The sequence below is a fragment of the Electrona antarctica genome (assembly GCF_951216825.1).
Source record: "Electrona antarctica genome assembly, contig: scaffold_49, whole genome shotgun sequence".
In the NCBI taxonomy this organism is placed as follows: domain Eukaryota; kingdom Metazoa; phylum Chordata; class Actinopteri; order Myctophiformes; family Myctophidae; genus Electrona; species Electrona antarctica.
In genome coordinates this window covers 605,017-632,957 of record NW_027638103.1, presented here as the reverse complement: position 1 = coordinate 632,957, position 27,941 = coordinate 605,017, and the positions used below count along the sequence as shown (strand labels likewise).

At 43.7% G+C, this 27,941-nt stretch overlaps 1 protein-coding gene across 2 annotated transcripts; it reads right to left on the bottom strand.

Annotated features, from left to right (window-relative positions):
* LOC306918385 (arrestin domain-containing protein 2-like) lies at positions 1–27,941 on the bottom strand. Of its 2 annotated transcripts, none has more exons than XM_079531285.1 (10): positions 27,840–27,941; positions 27,490–27,607; positions 27,205–27,340; positions 22,093–22,398; positions 15,021–15,247; positions 13,413–13,515; positions 7,118–7,383; positions 5,949–6,081; positions 4,552–4,631; positions 1–336 (listed from the first exon to the last, which is right to left on the bottom strand). In XM_079531285.1, exons 4-10 carry the CDS (start codon positions 22,394–22,396, stop codon positions 307–309), a joined length of 1,143 nt encoding a protein of 380 aa, XP_079387411.1. In that variant the 5' UTR covers positions 22,397–22,398; positions 27,205–27,340; positions 27,490–27,607; positions 27,840–27,941; the 3' UTR covers positions 1–306. The 2 variants fall into 2 exon arrangements, with proteins under 2 accessions (XP_079387411.1, XP_079387410.1); XM_079531284.1 differs by having other exon boundaries at positions 27,205–27,329.

Here is a 27,941-nt window from a genome sequence, read left to right as displayed (position 1 = left end):
GTCTCTCTGTGCTGAGGCATTGTTTGGGGGACATGTCCCACTGTCTCTCTGTGCTGAGGTATTGTTTGGGGGACATGTCCCTCTGTCTCTCTGTGCTGAGGTATTGTTTGGGGGACATGTCCTTGTTTGGGGGACATGTCCCTCTGTCTCTCTGTGCTGAGGCATTGTTTGGGGGGAGATTCTCTTCCCAAACACACAGTTTTGTCCATGATCCGAGAGAAGTGATCCAGGTAGATCCAGAATGGCTGCTTGAGGATGGGATGAGGCTCCTGGTCCGGCCAGCAGGTCCTTCAGTGAGGTGAGGTCTCAGGACAAGGACTGAGGGTAGGGGTCAACCTGTAATAATAATAATAATAATAAGCACCTTTCATGATCATGGAATGCAGCTCAAAGTGCATTCACCAAACGTTTTTTTATTTTTTATTTAGTCTCTTATCTTCCTTCAACTTTCAGTCAAGCTTTTATTGAATCTGTTCTCATGTTTTGTATAAATCTGCGGTTGATTTAGTCGACTAAAATGTATTTTGGCGGGCCTTGATGCCGTCGTAATAACTGTTATTACACTTGCTGAAAATAGCCGATCTACAAGCTCACAACGCGTCGCGACGCGTTGTGAGCTTGTAGATCGGCTATTTTCAGCATGCAACCAAGTGTAAAATGACTTATACCGGATCTCTTGTACACTAGTCCCTTCCTAACATTTTAGTCTAGTTTGTATCCGTTGATGAAATTGTCAACATATTTAGGGCAGTATTATGCGTGTCTTAAAGGGATAGTTCAGATTTTTTGAACTTAAGTTGTATGAAATACTTGCCATTAATATAGTGGTTGCAACTGTATTAATTGATTGCCTGAGTCCCGTGGTGGGAGTTCTGCTCTGGTTTTGGTCAATATTAAGTAGTTCCGGTCATTTTGTGGGGGGCACTGGGGCCACGCAGTAAAAGTAAATGAATCCACTAAACGAACGTAATTTGTATTGTTGACCTATTTCTAAAATATTAGCGCGACTTTCGTTCAACTTTTTATTTTTTGGGCGTAGTGATATGGACACAAAAAACATAGTTCTGTGTGATAGAGGGGTAAAAAAAGAACGGAAGTTGCACTAATATTTTAGAAATAGGTCAACAATACAAATGACGTTAGTTTTGTGGATTCATTTACTTTTACTGCGTGGCCCCCAGTGCCCCCCACAAAATGACCGGAACTACTTGATATTTCACCAAAACCAGAGCAGAACTCCCACCACAGGACTCGGGCAATCAATTAATACAGTTGCAACCACTATATTAATGGCAAGTATTTCATACAACTTAAGTTAAAAAAATCTGAACTATCCCTTTAAGTACCAGGTCTTATGACTTAACTTAAGACCTGGAGGCGTGATCAATGCCATTTGGCTATTCTGAGTGGCCAAACAGCATTGACCACACCTCTAGGTCTTAAGTTAAGTAATAAGACCTGGTACTTAAGACACACATAATACTGCCCTAATTAGTCTTCGTTTTAGTCGTCGTAGCTTAGTTCTTATTTAGTTTTAGTCGCCGTAGCTTTAGTTCTTATTTAGTTTTAGTCGTCGTAGCTTTAGTTCTTATTTAGTTTTAGTCGTCGTAGCTTAGTTCTTATTTAGTTTTAGTCGTCGTAGCTTAGTTCTTATTTCGTTTTCGTCGTCGTAGCTTAGTTCTTATTTAGTTTCAATGTAGTTTTAGTCGTCGTAGCTTTAGTTCTTATTTCGTTTTAGTCGTCGTAGCTTTAGTTCTTATTTAGTTTTAGTCGTCGTAGCTTAGTTCTTATTTAGTTTCCATGTAGTTTTAGTCGTCGTAGCTTTAATTCTTATTTAGTTTTAGTCGTCGTAGCTTTAATTCTTATTTAGTTTTAGTCGTCGTAGCTTTAGTTCTTATTTAGTTTTAGTCGTCGTAGCTTTAGTTCTTATTTAGTTTTAGTCGTCGTAGCTTTAGTTCTTATTTAGTTTTAGTCGTCGTAGCTTTAGTTCTTATTTAGTTTCCATGTAGTTTTAGTCGTCGTAGCTTTAGTTCTTATTTAGTTTTAGTCGTCGTAGCTTTAGTTCTTATTTAGTTTTAGTCGTCGTAGCTTTAGTTCTTATTTAGTTTCCATGTAGTTTTAGTCGTCGTAGCTTTAGTTCTTATTTAGTTTTAGTCGTCGTAGCTTTAGTTCTTATTTAGTTTTAGTCGTCGTAGCTTTAGTTCTTATTTAGTTTTAGTCGTCGTAGCTTTAGTTCTTATTTAGTTTTAGTCGTCGTAGCTTTAGTTCTTATTTAGTTTTAGTCGTCGTAGCTTAGTTCTTATTTAGTTTTAGTCGTCGTAGCTTAGTTCTTATTTAGTTTTAGTCGTCGTAGCTTTAGTTCTTATTTAGTTTTAATCGTCATAGCTTAGTTCTTATTTAGTTTTAGTCGTCGTAGCTTAGTTCTTATTTAGTTTCCATGTAGTTTTAGTCGTCGTAGCTTTAGTTCTTATTTAGTTTTAGTCGTCGTAGCTTAGTTCTTATTTAGTTTTAGTCGTCGTAGCTTTAGTTCTTATTTAGTTTTAGTCGTCGTAGCTTAGTTCTTATTTAGTTTTAGTCGTCGTAGCTTAGTTCTTATTTAGTTTTAGTCGTCGTAGCTTTAGTTCTTATTTAGTTTTAGTCGTCGTAGCTTTAGTTCTTATTTAGTTTCCATGTAGTTTTAGTCGTCGTAGCTTTAGTTCTTATTTAGTTTTAGTCGTCGTAGCTTTAGTTCTTATTTAGTTTTAGTCGTCGTAGCTTTAGTTCTTATTTAGTTTCCATGTAGTTTTAGTCGTCGTAGCTTTAGTTCTTATTTAGTTTTAGTCGTCGTAGCTTAGTTCTTATTTAGTTTCCATGTAGTTTTAGTCGTCGTAGCTTTAGTTCTTATTTAGTTTTAGTCGTCGTAGCTTAGTTCTTATTTAGTTTTAGTCGTCGTAGCTTAGTTCTTATTTAGTTTTAGTCGTCGTAGCTTTAGTTCTTATTTAGTTTTAGTCGTCGTAGCTTAGTTCTTATTTAGTTTTAGTTGTCGTAGCTTAGTTCTTATTTAGTTTTAGTTGTCGTAGTTTAGTTCTTATTTAGTTTTAGTCGTCGTAGCTTAGTTCTTATTTAGTTTTAGTCGTCGTAGCTTAGTTCTTATTTAGTTTTAGTCGTCGTAGCTTAGTTCTTATTTAGTTTTAGTCGTCGTAGCTTTAGTTCTTATTTAGTTTTAGTCGTCGTAGCTTAGTTCTTATTTAGTTTTAGTCGTCGTAGCTTAGTTCTTATTTAGTTTTAGTCGTCGTAGCTTAGTTCTTATTTAGTTTTAGTCGTCGTAGCTTTAGTTCTTATTTAGTTTTAGTCGTCGTAGCTTAGTTCTTATTTAGTTTTAGTTGTCGTAGCTTAGTTCTTATTTAGTTTTAGTTGTCGTAGTTTAGTTCTTATTTAGTTTCCATGTAGTTTGTCGTCGTAGCTTTAGTTCTTATTTAGTTTTAGTTGTCGTAGCTTAGTTCTTATTTAGTTTTAGTCGTTGTAGCTTTAGTTCTTATTTAGTTTTAGTCGTCGTAGCTTAGTTCTTATTTAGTTTCCATGTAGTTTTAGTCGTCGTAGCTTTAGTTCTTATTTAGTTTTAATCGTCGTAGCTTTAGTTCTTATTTAGTTTTAGTCGTCGTAGCTTTAGTTATTATTTAGTTTTAGTCGTCGTAGCTTTAGTTCTTATTTAGTTTTAGTCGTCGTAGCTTTAGTTCTTATTTAGTTTTAGTCGTCGTAGCTTTAGTTCTTATTTAGTTTTAGTCGTCGTAGCTTAGTTCTTATTTAGTTTTAGTCGTCGTAGCTTAGTTCTTATTTAGTTTTAGTCGTCGTAGCTTAGTTCTTATTTAGTTTTAGTCGTCGTAGCTTTAGTTCTTATTTAATTTTAGTCGTCGTAGCTTAGTTCTTATTTAGTTTTAGTCGTCGTAGCTTAGTTCTTATTTAGTTTTAGTCGTCGTAGCTTAGTTCTTATTTAGTTTTAGTCGTCGTAGCTTTAGTTCTTATTTAGTTTTAGTCGTCGTAGCTTAGTTCTTATTTAGTTTCCATGTAGTTTTAGTCGTCGTAGCTTTAGTTCTTATTTAGTTTTAATCGTCATAGCTTAGTTCTTATTTAGTTTCCATGTAGTTTTAGTCGTCGTAGCTTTAGTTCTTATTTAGTTTCCATGTAGTTTTAGTCGTCGTAGCTTAGTTCTTATTTAGTTTTAGTCGTCGTAGCTTTAGTTCTTATTTAGTTTTAGTCGTCGTAGCTTTAGTTCTTATTTAGTTTGTCGTCGTAGCTTAGTTCTTATTTAGTTTTAGTCGTCGTAGCTTAGTTCTTATTTAGTTTTAGTCGTCGTAGCTTAGTTCTTATTTAGTTTTAGTCGTCGTAGCTTAGTTCTTATTTAGTTTCCATGTAGTTTTAGTCGTCGTAGCTTAGTTCTTATTTAGTTTCCATGTAGTTTTAGTCGTCGTAGCTTTAGTTCTTATTTAGTTTCCATGTAGTTTGTCAGTGAAAAAAGGGTATAGTCGACGAGCATTTTTCATCTTAGTTTTAGTCGACGAAAACAACACTCACCTCACAGTATACAGGAGGGGACGAGGAGGTGTATTGTTGCGCCTCCTCCTCTGTGACCACGGAGCTGTATTCAGGCGGAGCTGAGGGATTGATTGAAAAGATTGATCAGTTAATTAGACAGAATGTAAAAATCACACCCGTGTGAAGTAAGTGGTGCAACTCCGTGTGGGGGTCCCCGGGTGTTGGGGGGGGGGGGGGGGAGTTCCAGACACAACAGGAACGCACCCAGGGTCCCGGCCTGATTCCGGCGAGCCGCCCCGCGTCCGAAACGGTTGAGAAATGACAGAGTTACCGTGTGGGGGTCCCTGTACTGTACTGTACTGTACTGTACTGTACTGTACTGTACTGTACTGTACTGTACTGTACTGTACTGTACTGTACTGTACTGTACTGTACTGTACTGTACTGGCACACCCGAAATCACCATACAGTTAATATGTGCGTGTGTGTTTGTGTGTGTGTTAGGTTGCGCACAGGTGATGAAAAACAACCATGCTGTTTCCGTGCTCAGCCGCACCCAGCCAGCCAGCCAGCCAGCCAGCCACACACAAAGTCACTTAAGGAAGTGGTTGCACCACTTAAAAACAGCAACAGAGTACAGTCCAAAAAAACCTGTCCTTGCTCGCGGTCTTGTTTCCATTAATTCCCCATGAAATCAATTCACAGACATGACGAATAACAACACAATTAACCCATTTAGGCCTGGGGTCGAAATTACAAAAATGTAATAATATATATATTCAAAGATTTGAGGCACATTTTCATGATTTTTTCAAAAATAGCAGACCTACAAGTTCATAGCGCGGCACTCGGTGCCGCGCTATGAGCTTGTAGATCTGCTATTTTTCAATAGCTAAAGCATAACATAACCAGCTCAGTGGCCTTGTGTTTAGAGTGTCCGCCCTGAGACTGGGAGGTTGGGGTTCGATCCCCGGCCGGGTCATACCAAAGACTCTAAAAATGGGACCCAGTGCCTCCCTGCTTGACACTCAGCATCAAGGGTTGGATTGGGGGTAAGTCCCTGCGACATACTAGCGTCATGTCCAGGGGGTGTACTTGTACATCAAGCTGCCTCACGCTACAGAAACAGGAGATAGGCTCCTGCCCCTATGGGCCTCATGGCTCGGCAAGGCTACTTACTTAAAGCATAACATAATGCTTAAAACACCAAAAGCCTCAAGACTTACCTTTATTCCTTGGCATTTCCAAGCACAGTATGAGATGTTTTGATGTTTAATGTGACACTCTGCATGTTGTTTGTGGTTTTTCAATGAAGCTGTGTTTTTTTATGTTTTACTGTAAAGCACTTTGGTACAACGTTGTTGTTTTTAAATGTGCTATATAAATAAAGGTGGTATGGTATGGTATGGTAGGTGTGGGTTTTGGACTAAACGTACGTTCAGGATGCTGTGGGAAGAAGCTGAGGTGTGGCCCGGTTGGACTGACGGTGCGTCTGCAGAGAGGGATGGTGCCCATCACCAGCGGCAGCTCCACACACAGCTTGGTCGTCCCGCCCATCTCCACAAAAACCTGAGGGGAGAAAGAGAGCACCGTGCAGGGGAGAGAGGAGCACAGTTTCAGACTTCAGTAACGTGACGTCTTGGGTGTATATTATAATATGTTGAGCACATGTAGCCTATTATCCCACTGCCCGCCAGGATTAATTCATCTATTTATCGCGCATTGCCAAGGTTTTTACGCTTTCAACCCTTATTTTGAAGAGCCAAATATCCGTAACCGGATGTTACAATGACATAATGGGTGTGGTTGTCTTGACCGGTTGTTGTTCTCTCGCTCGGTGCAGAAAAAACCCGACCGCGAGTATCACAGCGCCTGCTGTCTGTCGGCCGCTGGAAAAACCTTGTTTTCACCAGAAATCACATTCATTGGGCCGATGTGGAGATACAGGCCGTTGAAAAACCTTGTTTTCACCAGAAACCACATTCATTGGGCCGATGTGGAGATACAGGCCGTTGAAAAACCTTGTTTTCACCAGAAACCACATTCATTGGGCCGATGTGGAGATACAGGCCGTTGAAAGCAGCACACAGAGTGCACGTGGATTGCGCACTCAGCCGTGCATCTTCAAAATGGCCGCGGTCATGTTCCTTCCCTACCCTGTCAGGTGTAAAGGAGCGACTTGGACACTCAGGCATGAAGGAAGCATGAGTTCAAGTCCGTTGCTCTCCCCATGTCCCCCATATATGGGGACTAGGCTGGCGGAGGGTGTGTAGAGCCCAGGATCACATTAGATAATATTGACACAGGGGTGAAATATGGGTTACAAAATCGTGGGATAAAAAAAATAATAATAAAAAAATAAAATGGCCGCCGCGTCCACCGTCACACTTTACACTGTGGATGCTAACGAGAGGCGGCTATCGATGCGATCCGATCAAAACATGGATTAAAGAATATAAAGCCTAGAAAACGTAGGCTACGGTTCTGGCGGGCTGCCAGACTAAAGTAATTATACGCTTTCTACACTTCTGGCGGGCTCCGTGTTATTTGTCTTATCGTAAACCACATGTGCAGAGGGTGGGGTGGGGTGGGGGGGGGTACTTACTCTGAGCATGTAGTCCACTCTGATGATGGGACACTGCAGGATGGAGGGCCCCACCACCATGGGGATCCTGATGGGGTGTCCCAGCCACGCCTCACTGCAGCCCGGGGCAACCTTGGCGCCGCACACCATGGCCACCACGGAGACCTCGGTCTTCGTGGTGCCCTCGCCGGTGGCCACGAAGGTCTGCGTCTGCGTGATGAAGGCCTTGGGCGACGCCCACCGAGAGGTGGTGTTGTTGAACTCGGCGAACACCGGAATGACCTCGCCTGATGAGCAACATGAGGGGGGAGGGGGGGGGGGGGGAGTAGGCGGGGTTATAACCATATGAACACTAGCGTGCAATCAGTGTTGATTTCAATCAGTGTTGATTTCAATCAGTGTTGATTTCAATCAGTGTTGATTTCGTCGACTGAAACTAAGACAAAAAAATGTTTGTCGACTACCTTTTTTTCACTGACGAAAACTAAATGGAAACTAAATGGAAACTAAATGGAAACTAAATGAAAACTAAATGGAAACTAAATGAAAACTAAATGGAAACTAAATGGAAACTAGTGGACAAGAGATCCAGTATAAGTCATTTTACACTTGGTTGCATGCTGAAAATAGCAGATCTACAAGCTGCGACGCGTTGTGAGCTTGTAGATCGGCTATGTTCAGCCAGTGTAAAAACAGTCATTACGACGGCATCAAGGCCCGCCAACATACATTTTGTTCGACTACATCAACTGTAGATTTAGTCGACTAAAATCTCGTGACATTTAACATTCCAGGTGACTAAAATGTGACTAAAACTAAATGAAAACTATTCAAGAGACAATGACTAAAACTCTGCCAAACACAACACCGGTCCCAATTCACCCTTTGTCGAGTCCCGCCCCACCTTGGGAACCGCGTGATTTCTTTCTACGTCCGTGATTAGACATGGTAACGCCCCGCAGTGGCGTGCACAGACATTTAGAGGGGCAGGTGCTCAAGTTAAAAAAGGGCACCTTGTGCAGCGCGTGGAACCGGCCGGTTGCCTTAATCCATTTTGGGCGGGAACCCCTTTTGGTGTTAGCATTATGTTATGCTTTAGCTATTGAAAAATAGCAGATCTACAAGCTCATAGCGCGCCACCGAGTGGCGCGCTATGAGCTTGTAGGTCTGCTATTTTCGAAAAACCAAAAAAAAAGGGCACATTGCCAAAAGGGCAGGGGGTGCTCTAGCACCCCCTAGTGTCTATCTGTGCACGCCACTGGACATGGTAACGCCCCGCCTGCCTCTGAGGTGGTGGACAGCCTGGGTGAGGCGAGGTTACATGCTGGATAGGATAGTCTGCTGCGAGGTTTTCTTTTCGCAGATAAGTAAGCATGGGATGGGACCGAGGCTACGAGGTTACTCCGTGGTGGGAAATAAATAAATAATACAAGTACGATATAATACAAGAGAATGACAGCTTGGCACGCGCGACAGTAACTTTTATTTTTTTGTAGAAGAGGCAAACTAATATTGTTTATGCCGCTGGCCTGTTTATTTGCATACATGTGTAAACTTGAAACATTATTGTACTGTAAAAAGGTCTCTTTTCCCTTGATCTTTTTAGTTTTTTGTACTATTAGACAGCCAAATCAAATCATAGTTCAATCAATTATTAAATCAAAGCAAACGGTACAAACAATATTGGTTTGCCACTTCTACAAAAAATTAAAGTTACAAGTTACTGTCGCGCGTTGCATTCTCTTGTACTTGTATTGTTTCCCACCACGGAGTAGCCTTACATCTCGGAGGACAGGCAAGACGGGCAGCGTCGGTAGGCCAATCAGAGGCAGGTCGGGGCGTTACCATGTCTATGCTCAGTGTCGGTAGGCCAATCAGAGGCAGGTCGGGGCGTTACCATGTCTATGCTCAGTGTCGGTAGGCCAATCAGAGGCAGGTCGGGGCGTTACCATGTCTATGCTCAGTGTCGGTAGGCCAATCAGAGGCAGGTCGGGGCGTTACCATGTCTATGCTCAGTGTCGGTAGGCCAATCAGAGGCAGGTCGGGGCGTTACCATGTCTATGCTCAGTGTCGGTAGGCCAATCAGAGGCAGGTCGGGGCGTTACCATGTCTATGCTCGGACATAGAAAGAAATCACGCTTGGGGGGGGGGGGGGGGGGAGTGGTGTTAACGACCGTCTATTGTTTCTTTAAGTACCAACAACAGTGCTGCATGCTAGCTACAGTGTGTGTGTGTGTGTGTGTGTGTGTGTGTGTGTGTGTGTGTGTGTGTGTGTGTGTGTGTGTGTGTGTGTGTGTGTGTGTGTGTGTGTGTGTGTGTGTGTGTGTGTGTGTGTGTGTGAATGCAAATCACCCAGGCATTCACAGCCACACTGTATGTATGTAGTGCAGTGTTGATTTCGTCGACTATAAAACTGACGAAAACTAAATGGAAACTAAATGAAAACTAAATTATGAGGACTAAACCTAAGACTAAGTATATTGACAATTTCATCCAGAAATAAAAACTAGACTAAAATGTTAGGAAGGGACTAGTGGACAAGAGATCCAGTAAGAGTCATTTTACAATTGGTTGCATGCTGAAAATAGCGGATCTACAAGCTCAGCTCAGCTTGTAGATCTGCTATTTTCAGCAAGTGTAAAATCAGCCATTACGACGGCATCAAGGCCCGCCAAAATAAAACTGTAGATGTAGGCGACTAAAACTAGACTAACACCAAAACCTTCCAGGTGACTAAAACTAACTGAAAACTATTCAAGAGACGAATGACTGAAACTATCAGACTACCCTATAGTGTAAGTGTTGTGGCTGTGGGTGTCAGTCAGGTACGAGGGCACTGAGGCCCCTCTGACTATCTACCCTATAGCGTAAGTGTTGTGGCTGTGGGTGTCAGTCAGGTACGAGGGCACTGAGGCCCCTCTGACTATCTACCCTATAGTGTAAGTGTTGTGGCTGTGGGTGTCAGTCAGGTACGAGGGCACTGAGGCCCCTCTGACTATCTACCCTATAGTGTAAGTGTTGTGGCTGTGGGTGTCAGTCAGGTACGAGGGCACTGAGGCCCCTCTGACTATCTACCCTATAGTGTAAGTGTTGTGGCTGTGGGTGTCAGTCAGGTACGAGGGCACTGAGGCCCCTCTGACTATCTACCCTATAGTGTAAGTGTTGTGGCTGTGGGTGTCAGTCAGGTACGAGGGCACTGAGGCCCCTCTGACTATCTACCCTATAGTGTAAGTGTTGTGGCTGTGGGTGTCAGTCAGGTACGAGGGCACTGAGGCCCCTCTGACTATCTACCCTATAGTGTAAGTGTTGTGGCTGTGGGTGTCAGTCAGGTACGAGGGCACTGAGGCCCCTCTGACTATCTACCCTATAGTGTAAGTGTTGTGGCTGTGGGTGTCAGTCAGGTACGAGGGCACTGAGGCCCCTCTGACTATCTACCCTATAGTGTAAGTGTTGTGGCTGTGGGTGTCAGTCAGGTACGAGGGCACTGGGGCCCCTCTGACTATCTACCCTATAGTGTAAGTGTTGTGGCTGTGGGTGTCAGTCAGGTACGAGGGCACTGGGGCCCCTCTGACTATCTACCCTATAGTGTAAGTGTTGTGGCTGTGGGTGTCAGTCAGGTACGAGGGCACTGAGGCCCCTCTGACTATCTACCCTATAGTGTAAGTGTTGTGGCTGTGGGTGTCAGTCAGGTACGAGGGCACTGAGGCCCCTCTGACTATCTACCCTATAGTGTAAGTGTTGTGGCTGTGGGTGTCAGTCAGGTACGAGGGCACTGAGGCCCCTCTGACTATCTACCCTATAGTGTAAGTGTTGTGGCTGTGGGTGTCAGTCAGGTACGAGGGCACTGAGGCCCCTCTGACTATCTACCCTATAGTGTAAGTGTTGTGGCTGTGGGTGTCAGTCAGGTACGAGGGCACTGAGGCCCCTCTGACTATCTACCCTATAGTGTAAGTGTTGTGGCTGTGGGTGTCAGTCAGGTACGAGGGCACTGAGGCCCCTCTGACTATCTACCCTATAGTGTAAGTGTTGTGGCTGTGGGTGTCAGTCAGGTACGAGGGCACTGAGGCCCCTCTGACTATCTACCCTATAGTGTAAGTGTTGTGGCTGTGGGTGTCAGTCAGGTACGAGGGCACTGAGGCCCCTCTGACTATCTACCCTATAGTGTAAGTGTTGTGGCTGTGGGTGTCAGTCAGGTACGAGGGCACTGAGGCCCCTCTGACTATCTACCCTATAGTGTAAGTGTTGTGGCTGTGGGTGTCAGTCAGGTACGAGGGCACTGAGGCCCCTCTGACTATCTACCCTATAGTGTAAGTGTTGTGGCTGTGGGTGTCAGTCAGGTACGAGGGCACTGAGGCCCCTCTGACTATCTACCCTATAGTGTAAGTGTTGTGGCTGTGGGTGTCAGTCAGGTACGAGGGCACTGAGGCCCCTCTGACTATCTACCCTATAGTGTAAGTGTTGTGGCTGTGGGTGTCAGTCAGGTACGAGGGCACTGGGGCCCCTCTGACTATCTACCCTATAGTGTAAGTGTTGTGGCTGTGGGTGTCAGTCAGGTACGAGGGCACTGAGGCCCCTCTGACTATCTACCCTATAGTGTAAGTGTTGTGGCTGTGGGTGTCAGTCAGGTACGAGGGCACTGAGGCCCCTCTGACTATCTACCCTATAGTGTAAGTGTTGTGGCTGTGGGTGTCAGTCAGGTACGAGGGCACTGAGGCCCCTCTGACTATCTACCCTATAGTGTAAGTGTTGTGGCTGTGGGTGTCAGTCAGGTACGAGGGCACTGAGGCCCCTCTGACTATCTACCCTATAGTGTAAGTGTTGTGGCTGTGGGTGTCAGTCAGGTACGAGGGCACTGAGGCCCCTCTGACTATCTACCCTATAGTGTAAGTGTTGTGGCTGTGGGTGTCAGTCAGGTACGAGGGCACTGAGGCCCCTCTGACTATCTACCCTATAGTGTAAGTGTTGTGGCTGTGGGTGTCAGTCAGGTACGAGGGCACTGGGGCCCCTCTGACTATCTACCCTATAGTGTAAGTGTTGTGGCTGTGGGTGTCAGTCAGGTACGAGGGCACTGAGGCCCCTCTGACTATCTACCCTATAGTGTAAGTGTTGTGGCTGTGGGTGTCAGTCAGGTACGAGGGCACTGAGGCCCCTCTGACTATCTACCCTATAGTGTAAGTGTTGTGGCTGTGGGTGTCAGTCAGGTACGAGGGCACTGAGGCCCCTCTGACTATCTACCCTATAGTGTAAGTGTTGTGGCTGTGGGTGTCAGTCAGGTACGAGGGCACTGAGGCCCCTCTGACTATCTACCCTATAGTGTAAGTGTTGTGGCTGTGGGTGTCAGTCAGGTACGAGGGCACTGGGGCCCCTCTGACTATCTACCCTATAGTGTAAGTGTTGTGGCTGTGGGTGTCAGTCAGGTACGAGGGCACTGGGGCCCCTCTGACTATCTACCCTATAGTGTAAGTGTTGTGGCTGTGGGTGTCAGTCAGGTACGAGGGCACTGAGGCCCCTCTGACTATCTACCCTATAGTGTAAGTGTTGTGGCTGTGGGTGTCAGTCAGGTACGAGGGCACTGAGGCCCCTCTGACTATCTTAAATATCAATCCCATTTTTACTTCTACCCTGAGCCACCCCACCGGGGTGGAGTGTGGACGTTAGGCCGAGAAGCAGGGTTGCCAACTCTTGTGAGAGAAATAAGCCAACCCACCTCCAAAAACAAGCCCAAAACAAGCCAACTCTTGGCGAGAGAAATAAGCCAAATCTTCCCTCGAAAAACAAGCCAAAACAAGCCCAATAATATCGCCATATAATACTAATAACTAAATATTTGATGCATTTATTAATATTTGTCATAAATTCTATGTATGTCTATAATTATGAATGTTTTGGTCATGTATTAATATTATACTATTCCACACATAGCAGAGACACCAGACCCATTCTGTCACTCAGTGTGATTCACCCTCCCCCCAAATCTATGGGGATTTATAGCATATACACATCAAAGACATGTTGGCTTGTTTGATATTCAAAACAAGGCACCGCATTTTTAAAACAAGCCCCAAAAAAAACGCAACCCGCGACTCGGGGGGGGGGGGGGGGGGGGGGGGGGGGAAACTGCAACTCTGGAAAAAAAACAAGCCGACTTTGGCGGGAAACAAGCGGACTTGGCAACCCTGCAGAGAAGGTGTGTGTGGGGGGGGGAGGGGGGGGGGTCTGCTCTCCATACAGCCTGTCTGCAAGGTCCTCCGCCACCACACAACGTATAACAATGGAAGACATAGATGTGAATGTGTTGATTAGAACACCCTCTCACCTGGCGTGTAACCTTTGCGGGGGATGCCAGCCGTCATGGACAAGTGTCCGACGTCGCGGAACCACACGGTCACATTCTTCCCTTTGGTGACGGCCTGTGATGCCTGGAATCAGCAGGAAGGACAAAACAGGTCGTTGACATGAATAATTAACGCCACAGTAAGAGGTCTCTGCAGTTTGCAGAATTACAGTACATTTTAAGCACAAACTCAATACAAAGGCTGTTAACTGTGTGTGGACGACCCAATTAAGCATTACACTTGTTTACAAGAGGGTCCACCTTGTTCAATTCATCAAAACATTTAGGGACGTACAAATAGACACTTCTATATAGCCAAAGAATAGAACAGGAATTCATCATAGAGTGATTATACAATTACATGTAGGCATTTAGCAGACATTCTTAACCCATTTAAATCCGAGGCAGATTCTAAAAATAATATATAATATATAAAAAATAATATTATAAATCCTAAAAGGTTTCTGAAAAACCTGTTTCTAACGTCAGTCGAGGACCCCCAAAAATATATGTAATATATTTTACCCCCCCCCCCCCCCCCCCCCCCATCTGAAAATAAGTTGTTCCAGGGACCTCCTCCCCCAGAAGCAAATATTTTAGTTAAAAACATTCGCTCTGAAAGAACATATTGAAAGATGTGCGCCACATTTTCACGATTCTTCAAAAATAGCAGATCTACAAGCTCATAGCGCGGCACCGAGTGCCGCGCTATGAGCTTGTAGATCTGCTATTTTTCAATAACTAAAGCATAACATAATGCTAACACCAAAAGGGGTTCCCGCCCAGAATGGGTTAATCCAGAGTGATTTACAGTCAGCAAGGTAAACACAAGGTAATACTATTTCTATAAAATACATAGAAATAGTAATCAAGGATCATCAGCCTAAACACTATATTAAAAAATAAATAAATAATCTGTACACTGAAACTATACAAACTATAGGATGACAGCCAGGTGACCAAATGAACCCTGCATGCTATCTGAATTACATTGTAACCTTTGCATACCTGCCTGCAGCCTCACAAGGCCACGGCAGGTGTTACAGCCAGCGCTACAGGTGGAGTCTGAAGAGGTGCTTCTTCTTCAGCTATTTTGAAGTGTGCAGCTGCAGGTTGACCAGACAAGTGTTGATTTTGTCGACTAAAACTAACACGAAAATTGTTCATCGACTACCTTTTTTTTCACTGACGAAAACTACATGGAAACTAAATGAAAACTAAGCTATGACGACTAAAACTAAGAGTAAATATATTGACAATTTCGTCGACAAATAAAAACTAGACTAAAATGTTAGGAAGGGACTAGTGGACAAGAGATCCAGTATAAGTCATTTTACACTTGGTTGCATGCTGAAAATAGCAGATCTACAAGCTTGTAGATCGGCTATTTTCAGCAAGTGTAAAAACCAAAATACATTTTAGTCGACTAAATCAACTGTAGATTCAGTCGACTAAAATCTTATGATATTTAGTCAACTAAAACTAGACTACCACTAAGACATTCCGGGTGACTAAAACGTGTCTAAAACTAAATGAAAACTATTGACTAAAACTAAAATCAAAATTCGCTGGCAAAAACCACACTGTTACCAGAAGGGCGGGCGTGTTGACGTCGATGTGTTCGATGAACGTAAACTCCTTCTTGATCTCCGTGACGGAGGCCGAGGCTCCGCTGGGTCGCTGGAGCTTGACTTTCACCCAGTAACGGATGCTGCCGTGCTTCCCTCGGAAGGACGTGGCCAGGGTCTCCTCTGGAAGCTGGAAGCTGAAGGGGAACTGGTGTCTGCCCGCGGGGAGCGTGCTGGGCTTCCCGTTGTCTGAGGAGGAGGGGAAGAAAAGAAGACATAATGATTGATTGATTGATTGAAATATGTATTAACAGTTTGCAGAATTACAGTACATTTTCAAGCACAAACTCAATACAAAGACTGTTAACTGTGAGTGGACGACACCATAAAGCATTACACTTGTTTACAAGAAGGTCCACCTTGTTCAATTCATCAAAACATTTAGAGACGTACAAATAGACACTTCTATATAGACAAAGAACAGAACAGGAATTCATCATAAAGGAGGTAAAAAGGGAAAAGAAACATATACAGTGAGGGGGAAACAGGGGCGGGTGGTGGGGTTTTGAAAGCAATAAGGTACACCCGCACACTGTATCTGCTCGGCACAAGAGTATTGTCTTATTTAATGAAGCAACGTTTGGGTCACTAGGGACCTTCCTCAGGCTTCCACGGGGACCAGTTTTGAAATGCAGCCGTCCGTAGGTGCCCTTCGAGAGCGGTTTTGAAGGAGTCAAGGGATTTGCATGTCTTAATGACTGTTGGTAGGGCGTTCCACATTTTGGTGGCATAGGAATGCACCGTAAGACGAACGCCATATGACGAACGCCATACGACCTCCTCCCCAAAGACCCCAGGGTCGGTGACCCCCCCCCTGGAACCCACACAAGCGATTCCATTCATTTCTTTACGGTCAATAAATCCCTTAAACCTTCCCAATGGTGTGTTTTCTCCGACTAGTTGCGAACGCAGTGATTGTGAACGCACTAACTGTGAGACCTAGCAGAACATGAGTCCCACTTCAACGACATTATAGGAGTCATCATTTTGCCATTTTTACAAATTGCAGCATTTAACCCATTCTGGGCGGGAACCCCTTTTGGTGTTTTAACTAAGCATTATGTTATACTTTAGCTATTGAAAAATAGCAGATCTACAAGCTCATAGCGCGCCACCGAGTGCTATTTTGTATATATAAAAATGCGGCAACAAATCTTTGAATATATATTCTTTCAAAGCGAACGTTTTTTTTTTATTTCAATGTCAGGCCTAAATGGGTTAACTCCCATTTAATTTTATATGGTAATAATGTGGTTATTATTCATGTAGAAAACAGAAGAAGAAAAATGATTATTATAACTAAAGCTAGCAAAATAAACTAGAATTAAAAAACAGTACAGTAGTACAGTAGTGCATCCCGTGGATGCAGAGGTCGTTGTTTTATTACAGCGGTGGCCGAACGGTTTGCGGAGCGGTCTTGATACCGGAAGGTCGCCAGTTCGTATCCCCGGACCGGCACGTTAGAATTACCACCGCTGAAGTGCCCTTGAGCAAGGCATTGAACCACTACCATGAAATGTTCTATGAGCAGGGCCAGGCTGTAAACAAGTATCTGATGCTTAGTCCAGTTACCCTGGGTAAATATAGTAACTTTGCTTTGCTTTGCTAACTATAAACTGCGTTTTGGGATGCAAAATGCACCCTATTTTAATCTCTGCGGAGTCTGTTCTTCTTAACACTCAACATGGTCATACATACAGCTACAAGTATGGTAATATTATGAAGTTTCTCTCTGGCGTTATAGGCAACACCTCAACAAACAGTTTGCTTTACATGAGACAGGAGCGCCCAGCAGCATACAGGAGCCAAACAATGGCCTGGCTGATGGCTCCTTCTCTGAGACAGGAGCCAAACAATGGCCTGGCTGATGGCTCCTTCTCTGAGACAGGAGCCAAACAATGGCCTGGCTGATGGCTCCTTCTCTGAGACAGGAGCCAAACAATGGCCTGGCTGATGGCTCCTTCTCTGAGACAGGAGCCCAGCAGCGTACAGGAGCCAAACAATGGGCTGGCTGATGGCTCCTTCTCTGAGACAGGAGCCAAACAATGGTCTGGCTGATGGCTCCTTCTCTGAGACAGGAGCCAAACAATGGTCTGGCTGATGGCTCCTTCTCTGAGACAGGAGCCCAGCAGCATACAGGAGCCAAACAATGGGCTGGCTGATGGCTCCTTCTCTGAGACAGGAGCCAAACAATGGTCTGGCTGATGGCTCCTTCTCTGAGACAGGAGCCAAACAATGGGCTGGCTGATGGCTCCTTCTCTGAGACAGGAGCCAAACAATGGGCTGGCTGATGGCTCCTTCTCTGAGACAGGAGCCAAACAATGGGCTGGCTGATGGCTCCTTCTCTGAGACAGGAGCCAAACAATGGGCTGGCTGATGGCTCCTTCTCTGAGACAGGAGCCAAACAACAGGAGGCTGATGGCTCCTTCTCTGAGACAGGAGCCCAGCAGCATACAGGAGCCAAACAATGGCCTGGCTGATGGCTCCTTCTCTGAGACAGGAGCCAAACAATGGCCTGGCTGATGGCTCCTTCTCTGAGACAGGAGCCAAACAATGGCCTATGGCTGATGGCTCCTTCTCTGAGACAGGAGCCAAACAATGGCCTGGCTGATGGCTCCTTCTCTGAGACAGGAGCCAAACAATGGCCTGGCTGATGGCTCCTTCTCTGAGACAGGAGCCAAACAATGGCCTGGCTGATGGCTCCTTCTCTGAGACAGGAGCCAAACAATGGCCTGGCTGATGGCTCCTTCTCTGAGACAGGAGCCAAACAATGGCCTGGCTGATGGCTCCTTCTCTGAGACAGGAGCCAAACAATGGGCTGGCTGATGGCTCCTTCTCTGAGACAGGAGCCAAACAATGGCCTGGCTGATGGCTCCTTCTCTGAGACAGGAGCCAAACAATGGCCTGGCTGATGGCTCCTTCTCTGCACGCACAAAGGAAAGGACTGGCTCTCTTAACCCATTTTGGGCGGGAACCCCTGTTGGTGTTTTAACCACATTAGCTATCGAAAAATAGCAGATCTACAAGCTCGTAGACGAACTTGTAGGTCTGCTATTTTTTTTAAATCGTGAAAATGTGCCGCAGAACAAACGTTTTTAACTCAAATCTTTGCTTCTGGGGGGTCCCCCTGGAACCACATATTTTCAGATGCGGGTCGGAGGCATATTACATATAATTTTGCACCGAATCTGTACCCTGTACTGATTACATTTCTGTTTGACTGTACCCTGTACTGATTACATTTCTGTTTGACTACCCTGTACTGATTACATTTCTGTTTGACTGTACCCTGTACTGATTACATTTCTGTTTGACTGTACCCTGTACTGATTACATTTCTGTTTGACTGTACCCTGTACTGATTACATTTCTGTTTGACTGTACCCTGTACTGATTACATTTCTGTTTGACTGTACCCTGTACTGACTACATTTCTGTTTGACTGTACCCTGTACTGACTACATTTCTGTTTGACTGTACTCTGACTGATTACATTTCTGTTTGACTGTACCCTGTACTGATTACATTTCTGTTTGACTGTACCCTGTACTGATTACATTTCTGTTTGACTGTACCCTGTACTGATTACATTTCTGTTTGACTGTACCCTGTACTGACTACATTTCTGTTTGACTGTACCCTGTACTGACTACATTTCTGTTTGACTGTACCCTGTACTGACTACATTTCTGTTTGACTGTACCCTGTACTGACTACATTTCTGTTTGACTGTACCCTGTACTGATTACATTTCTGTTTGACTGTACCCTGTACTGATTACATTTCTGTTTGACTGTACCCTGTACTGATTGCATTTCTGTTTGACTGTACCCTGTACTGATTGCATTTCTGTTTGACTACCCTGTACTGATTACATTTCTGTTTGACTGTACCCTGTACTGATTGCATTTCTGTTTGACTGTACCCTGTACTGATTACATTTCTGTTTGACTGTACCCTGTACTGATTACATTTCTGTTTGACTGTACCCTGTACTGATTGCATTTCTGTTTGACTGTACCCTGTACTGATTACATTTCTGTTTGACTGTACCCTGTACTGATTGCATTTCTGTTTGACTACCCTGTACTGATTACATTTCTGTTTGACTGTACCCTGTACTGATTGCATTTCTGTTTGACTGTACCCTGTACTGATTGCATTTCTGTTTGACTGTACCCTGTACTGATTGCATTTCTGTTTGACTGTACCCTGTACTGATTACATTTCTGTTTGACTGTACCCTGTACTGACTACATTTCTGTTTGACTGTACCCTGTACTGACTACATTTCTGTTTGACTGTACTCTGACTGATGCTATCAAGGTTAGGAGTAGGACGTCAGTTTGATGCATATTAGGGCCAATAAGACATATCATACTGTCTGGGGTCCTTCTTAGTCTCGCGTTGCCAGACGGTTGCGTCTCGCAATGTCCAAATGCTTCCGTCATACAGTCTGGAGCAACGGAAGAGTAAAATATGAGTAAAATATAAAGCGGAAGTCATGGAGCCTCCTCGCCACTTCCGTTTCGTCTTTACAGTCGCGCAAATTTATCCAAATAAATTGGGGTTGAAAGCTTGTAGATTGGCTACTTTCACATTAATCTGGAAAGTTTATGAAACATCAACAACACAAATCTTGTACAGCCTATGGTTGGGGGTCCTTGGCTATTGGGGTCCTATATGGTTTGGGGTCCTTGGCTATGGGGGTCCTATATGGTTTGGGGTCCTTGGCTATGGGGGTCCTATATGGTTTGGGGTCCTTGGCTATGGGGGTCCTATATGGTTTGGGGTCCTTGGCTATTGGGGTCCTATGGTTGGGGGTCCTATGGTTGGGGGTCCTTGGCACGCAACATTTTCAGATGGGGGGCCACGGCCAAATTAATAAATAGAAGAGATCACATAACATGCAGTGAAAAGTAGGCCTACTGTACATTATCTGAGGAGGTACATTTTGATTCCAATACGTTTGTACTAAATCTAAATTTTGAATTATTAGTAGCCTAAAATTACTTGAACAGGTCCATTTGGTTCCATTTGTACACGCTCAGAGTTACGATGTTATGATGAATTCCTGTTCTGTTCTTTGTCTATATAGAAGTGTCTATTTGTACGTCTCTAAATGTTTTTGATGAATTGAACATGGTGGACCCTATTGGAAACAAGTGTAATGCTTAATTGGGTCGTCCACTCACAGTTAACAGCCTTTGTATTGAGTTTGTGCTTGAAATGTACTGTAATTCTGCAAACTGTTAATAAATATTTCAATCAATTCAATCAATCAATCAAAACATTAACATTGATTTTACAATATAAATCGGAGGTCCCATGAAATTCCTTTAACCGGGGGGTCCGTAGGGGGACCGGGGGTCCGTAGGGGGACTGGGGGTCCGTAGACTAATGCATGTCAAACTGGGGGTCCGTAGGGGGACTGGGGGTCCCGTAGGGGGACTGGGGGTCCGTAGGGGGACTGGGGGTCCGTAGGGGGACTGGGGGTCCGTAGACTAATGCATGTCAAACTGGGGGTCCGTAGACTAATGCATGTCAAACTGGGGGTCCGTAGGGGGACTGGGGGTCCGTAGGGGGACTGGGGGTCCGTAGGGTCCGTAGGGGGACTGGGGGTCCGTAGGGGGACTGGGGGTCCGTAGACTAATGCATGTCAAACTGGGGGTCCGTAGGGGGACTGGGGGTCCGTAGACTAATGCATGTCAAACTGGGGGTCCGTAGGGGGACTGGGGGTCCGTAGGGGGACTGGGGGTCCGTAGGGGGACTGGGGGTCCGTAGACTAATGCATGTCAAACTGGGGGTCCTTAAAATGGTTGAGAATCACTACTAGAGCCGTAACAATCTTCTCTCATGGGGGTCCCTGGCATATCCTTTCAAATGGGGGTCCGCTGGATAATTAGTGTCAATTTGGGGGTCCTTGACATGAAAAGGTTTGGGAAATAGTTCAACTAGCCAATCTACATTGACACGTTGTGAGCTTGTAGACTGGCCATTTTAACTATTTAAAAATGTTTAGCAAAATAGTAAAAAAAAAAAAAAGGCAAAGAAGTTTAGGGATAAGGGGTTTAGCGGTGACGAAAATGGAGCCCTATGTTCCTCACTTACCTTAGGGTTAGGGTTAGCGTTAGGTTTCTATGTTCCCCACTTACCTTAGGGTTTAGGGTTAGTGTTAGGTTTCTGGTTTAAGGACTTCAGTGTTTTGTACTATGCAATTGTATGTATAAGTACAGAACAAAGAATGTTTGTTTTTGCCATCTTTGTTGAAGAGTCTGAGCAATTATGTTTTAGTTTATTGTATGCCAGTGTTCATTTTTAGTTGGCTAAGACTAGATAGTTTAAGTAGCCTAGGCAGGCCTAAAGTTCAATGGCTTGTTCAAAGACTGAGCTTAAATCAGAATTTGCTACTTGATTGATTGATTTAACAGTTTGCAGAATTACAGTACATTTCAAGTACAACGCAATACAGTTCTGTTAACTGTGACTATGTGAGTGGACGACACCATAAAGCATTACACTTGTTTACAATAGGGCCCACCAGTTTCAATTCATCAAAACAATTAGAGACGTACGAATATACACAACTATATAGTCAGAACAGGAACTCATCATAGAGGTAAAAAGGGAAAAGAAACATATACAGTGAGGGGAAAAAGGGGTGGGTGGGAAAAAGTAACACTAAGACTAAGTTGCTAAAATACTTTGTGTTACTAGAATTACTAAAAATACTAGGTTAGGTTTCTGGTTTAGGTTTATTCTAAGTGGGGAACAAATAACCTTTTTTGCATGGTGGGGAACATAGAACCTGGGGAACATAGTTACGATCCCCCGTAGACTGAATAATGCATGTCAAACTGGGGCCAGTGGGGGGTCTTTGAAATTAAACGGGTTGAGAATCACTGCTAGATCCGTACAAATCTTCTCTTATATGGGGGTCCCGCCTGGCACATTTTCAAATGGTGGTCCGCTGGATAATTAGTGTCAATGTAAAAGTTTGGGAACCACTCTTTCCACCGTGCACTGCTGCTCACCTGCCCGCAGAAGGACCACCTCTCTCTGGATCAGGTACTCCTCCTCGTCGCTGTACTCCCGGGTGTGCTGCTCCCCGTGCACCAGGTCCTCATCGGAGCTCTCCGGCAGGTACCAGTCCGTGAAGCGGACCTTGGCGACGCCCTTGGCCCGCAGCGTCAGGGACTGCACGTCGGTGGCCGCCGAGAGCAGCACCACCACCCGGCCGGACACGGCGTCCCCGCCGCTGAACACCGGGGGACAAGACATGGGGGTGTCCGGGGAGTCGAAGGCGACCTGGAAGTGCTGCAGCTCGTCGAAAGTCATCTCTGAGAAGATCAGGAATAGATTGATGATTGATCCCTCACTGCAGAATAATTAATTAGGCCACAAACGCGACTTTATACATTCTATTGAGATTCTAGGCCTATTTATACTATCGCCAGAGACTAGAGAGATAGGCTGCGTTACTATAGGCTACTTCTGTTCCTGAGAGTGTTCAAAGTTGCTCTTCAACTTGTTTGTAAATTGTGAGTAGTGAATGATGATGTTGATCACTGACTTATTGTGTGATGGAAGGGGGGGGGCGGGGCTGTTGGAGTGCTGCGGGTGCGACCCCCTCCCCCTCCCCCTCCCCCTCCCACCCACGACCTGGCATGTCTGACACCTTTTTGTTTTACGTGGTAAAGGAAAAGGAGGCTGAAAACAACAGCCAAACAAAGAATGAAATAAATCTGCACACCATTTTTTCTCCCAGAACTTTCTTTACTTATAAAGTCATGGATGTTGTTGCTGTTTTTTGTTGGTTTTGTGTGTGTACTATGTTCCTTAATATTGTATGTCTTGTATTTTAAAAATGGAAAAAACCCAATAAAACATTATAAAACATAAAAAATAATGATAAAGTGGTAAACCGTTTTGTTTTACACCTTTAATTTCAGATCAGATTATATATATTATGCAATTAAGGTAGCCTATCGTTATAGACTTATAGTCAACTAAAACTAACAAAACATGACAAAAACTGTAAAAATAAAATAAAAAAAACGTTAGGAATTGAACTAAATATGTAGGCCTATAGGAGGTTAAGGCTTTACAATTTAAAGGCATTTATCAGATGCTCTTAAAGGAGAATTCCATGCTAGAAGGCTTTCTTGCCTTTCTTACCTTTCTTTGTAGTTGTTACGTCCCCACCAAAGAGGTCCAGGTGTTATTTTGTGCAAAAACTCCTTATTGGCTATTTCCCCTACCATAAGCCCTCAATGAATTGCATTGAATGGGAATTGAATGGGGCATTGTGCTAATTTGCTTATTTCCATCGAAATAAGTAGTAAAGTGTGCCGCTTGAGATATTATTTACATTATGAAGAGAGGATATATACAACAAAATAATAATTTTGAGCGATGGAAATAAGCGAATTAGCACAACGCCCCATTCAATTCCCATTCAATTCAATGCAATTCATTGAGGGCTTATGGTAGGGGAAATAGCCAATAAGGAGCTTTTGCACAAAATAACACCTGGACCTCTTTGGTGGGGACGTAACGACTACAAAGAAAGGTAGGAAAGCCTTTTAGTATGGAATTCAGTTACAATAAGCAAGAACAAAAAACCATGGCAATACGTCATACATACAAAGTAGTTATCATACAAAAAAGAGAACTCAACTGAGACCGTTTTGTGTAAACTAATGAGAGAGAATGCTCTCGTTTTAGTCCATGTCATTATTTACGAGGAAAGATCAGTTTATAGCTTATGTAGGCCTAATTAAATGGTAGCCTGTTATTTGTTTTTATTACACAATACCCTTTTCTGACATTTTGAAACTGGCAAGAAACAAGAAAAATAAAATAGTAATAAAACCTGAAAAATAAAACAAAACTGAAAGCATGAAGTAAAACCGAAATGCAACAATTTAAACAAATTTCATAAAGATTCAAAAACTTGCAGATGCAAAGATACCATTCATTTTCAATGAAAGCTACAAAAAGGTTGAGCTACAGTTCCAACTTCAGCTACAAAGATACAATTATTAAAACTGACTGAGACGACTCAATGCATTTAGTGCAGGAATACACACAATGATTAGTAGTCTGACTAGTCACATGCACGCACGCACGCACGCACGCACGCACGCACGCACGTGCAGGAGGACCTATCATATGATGACCTCAATGCAGCAGTCTGCAGCCAGGTGACCTCAATGACCTCAATGCAGCGGTCTGATCTACCTGCAGGTGATCAAATCAGGTGATCAACTGATGTGATCAATTTTAAGATGATCAAAAGCAACCATCAGGTCAGGTAGGCTACCACCACCAAGCCTTAGGCCTATGTTTAGCTATGGTCCATAGCTCTAATGCTCTGATCCATAGCTCTAATGCTCTGGTCCATAGCTCTAATGCTCTGGTCCATAGCTCTGATGCTCTGGTCCATAGCTCTAATGCTCTGGTCCATAGCTCTAATGCGTTGCATTTAGAGCTATGTTACTCTCAACTTCCAGGGCTCGCATGAATGCAGACCAGCCTCTCGTCTTTAGCGTAAATAAAAATAACGTTTTTGCTATACTCACCAAAACAAAGGCGGGTTGTGTCATTAGAAAGCCTACTTTCCTTAGTGGACGCACTCTGAGCCCCCCCCCCACCACACGTATAAACGGTACTTTTTGACCAAAAAGGGATTTTGTTTCCAACGGAGAAGAAATACTTTTAGTTACTCCGCTGTGCCCTCTACCGATATTGCCCATAGAATTGCCTCATAGAGAATATTTTTCCTCCGGTGAAAGAAAATTCCTTTCTGGCCAAAAAGTACAGTTTATCCAGGGGGGGGGGGGGGGGGGGGGGGGGGGGGGCTCAGAGTGCGGGACTGCGACGCTCAATTACCCGAGAAGGTAAGTTTAGGGTTAAGCATAGTTTTACTGGGGTTAAGATAGGAATAGGGTTAGGTTTAGACATCGTTTTACTGAGGTTAAGTTTAGGAATAAGGTTAGGTTTAGGCATAGTTTTACTGGGGTTAAGTTTAGGAATAGGGTTAGGTTTAGGCATAGTTTTACTGGGGTTAAGGTTAGGAATAAGGTTAGGTTTAGACATAGTTTTACTGAGGTTAAGTTTAGGAATAGGGTTAGGTTTAGGCATAGTTTTACTGGGGTTAAGGTTAGGAATAAGGTTAGGTTTAGGCATAGTTTTACTGGGGTTAAGGTTAGGAATAAGGTTAGGTTTAGGCATAGTTTTACTGGGGTTAAGTTTAGGAATAAGGTTAGGTTTAGACAGTTTTACTGAGGTTAAGTTTAGGAATAAGGTTAGGTTTAGACATAGTTTTACTGTACAGTTCTTACAGCAAGTATAGGCTAGAAAATAATTAATGAGAAAGGAAACAAACTAATCAAACAAACACTACTACTACAGTAGTAACTAGAAAAAGTGCCCTTCTGGGCACAGGTCTCCACCAGGAGGATAGGACTGTGTGAGATGTTTGGCAAAATGTTTAGTAGTAATATAAACATGTTTGCCTTGTATGGCAATTGGATGATTTGAGGCATTTTGTTCCAATCAACCTGTTTTGCAAAAATCAACCTGTTGGTGGCGCTATAACAGGCCAATGTGAAAAGGGTGGGATATATTCCTCAGCCTAGTAAGAAAATGTGTGAAAGATTTCACGTAAATTGCATGCTGTGTTCATGATTTGAGGCTTTTGTTCAAAACGGGCCAATCTTGCAAACTGTGAAAGGCAATTATAGCCAATTAGGGTTGGAATATGAAATATCGGACAGATCCGACTTGAGCACATGACCATAGAGATACTGTGTAACGATTTGTGAGATTTTTGGACAGAATCTGGAGGAGTAATATCCAAAAATGTGTTTTACAAAAGTCGGCCTCCTGGTGGCGCTATAAAAGGCAGATGCGGAAAATGCAGGTCAAAGGTTTGTCCTTGGCCTCTAGGGAGTGTGCATGCAACGTTTCACGCAGATCGGTGCAGTTTTAGGTAACAAATGTGAAAAGCTGCCTCATGGTGGCGCTATAACAGGCCGTTCTGGAAAATGCGGGGCAGAGGTTCATCGTTGGCATCCAGGGAGTGTGTGTGCAAAGTTTGGCATCGACCGGGTTAACGGTGCCGGAGATTAGCTGGTAACGGACGGACGGAAGGACACACACACACACACACGGACGGACACACACACACACACGGACGGAGTGCAAAACATACTCTCTCACCATGCCTTCGGCCTGGTGGAGACAATAATAAAGTGTAATTGTGTCATGGTAGAGTATTATAACACAATATAACTTATACATGCAAATGCTTGTGAAACTAAATTGCACATCTTTCTGCAGTTCCATCTCTTCTCCACTCGAGGGTGGAAGAAGCATTGTATATGAGAGAGAGAGAGAGAGAGAGAGAGAGAGAGAATACAAGCAGGGTCTGTATTTGGGACCACTGCTGCATGGCCTTAATACTGGATGGATGGTAGCTAATTTTGAATTTTATTTTTGTTATAGTATTCAGAGACAAACAAAGGTTAGATTTAAAATCTTGTGGCATCTGTTATTTTATTACATTTTGGGACATTGTCAGGCAGTGGAGTCGAGGCTGAAGTGTTGAGCTGGAAGGACCTTCACTAAAAACAATTAACGCTCCACACGTCCCAAACTCTTCTCCCTTCTGGCTCCAAAACTTTGGAATGAACTTCCCATTACAGTCAGAACTGCAGCCTCACTCCCAATCTAAACTATGGAATGAACTTCCCATTACAGTCAGAACTGCAGCCTCACTCCCAATCTAAACTATGGAATGAACTTCCCATTACAGTCAGAACTGCAGCCTCACTCCCAATCTAAACTATGGAATGAACTTCCCATTACAGTCAGAACTGCAGCCTCACTCCCAATCTAAACTATGGAATGAACTTCCCATTACAGTCAGAACTGCAGCCTCACTCCCAATCTAAACTATGGAATGCACTTCCCATTGCAATCAGAACTACAGACTCACTCCCAATCTAAACTATGGAATGAACTTCCCATTGCAATCAGAACTGCAGCCTCACTCCCAATCTAAACTATGGAATGAACTTCCCATTACAATCAGAACTGCAGCCTAACTCCCAATCTTCCGCCGTAGTCTGAAAACCCACCTTTTCAGGAATACGAGACGGCTCGCCCCTTTTCCAACTCGCCCCAAGCGGCGAAGATCGGTCGCCCCAACGGGAAGATCGGTCGCCCCAAAGCCAGACTCCATCATGGCCCGTAGCACTTGCCCCTTAGATAGCACTTTATGTAGACTTAGATAACATTTTATACAGACTTATAGCATGTTACGTAGACAGCACTAGAATTGCATTTTATGTAGTCATAGCACTTTATATAGTATAGTATGCATCGTTTATATGTACAGTATAGTCTCATGATATTCCACTTACATTCTTAGCTTACGCATGTTTCATGATAACTACTATAACCGCTCCTAAAGCTCTTCAACCAGCAGAATGACCACTGATATCTCAAGGGTATTTATTTTCCCCAAGACAACGTGAAAAACTGCAACACAAAATAAATATATTTTTTTACACAATTAATTAAACATGAAATATGAAATATATGAATCATGAATGTCCTCCTTGACAGAGTCTTTTTAAAGTGTTCATAATCATGAAATCGTCCATGTTCATAAATTATAAACAAACACAATGAAATGTCCATTACATTCACATGTTCACAAACAATGAAATGACAATACTGTTTACAAACAAAACAACAACATGTAACATACCGTGTGCGCCTTCTGCCAATTATTTTAGGAGAGTTAGTTCATTTTAATCTTTATTTCTTTATTTTAAGGACACTTTTGTTTGACGTAGGAAGAGCTCCTTAC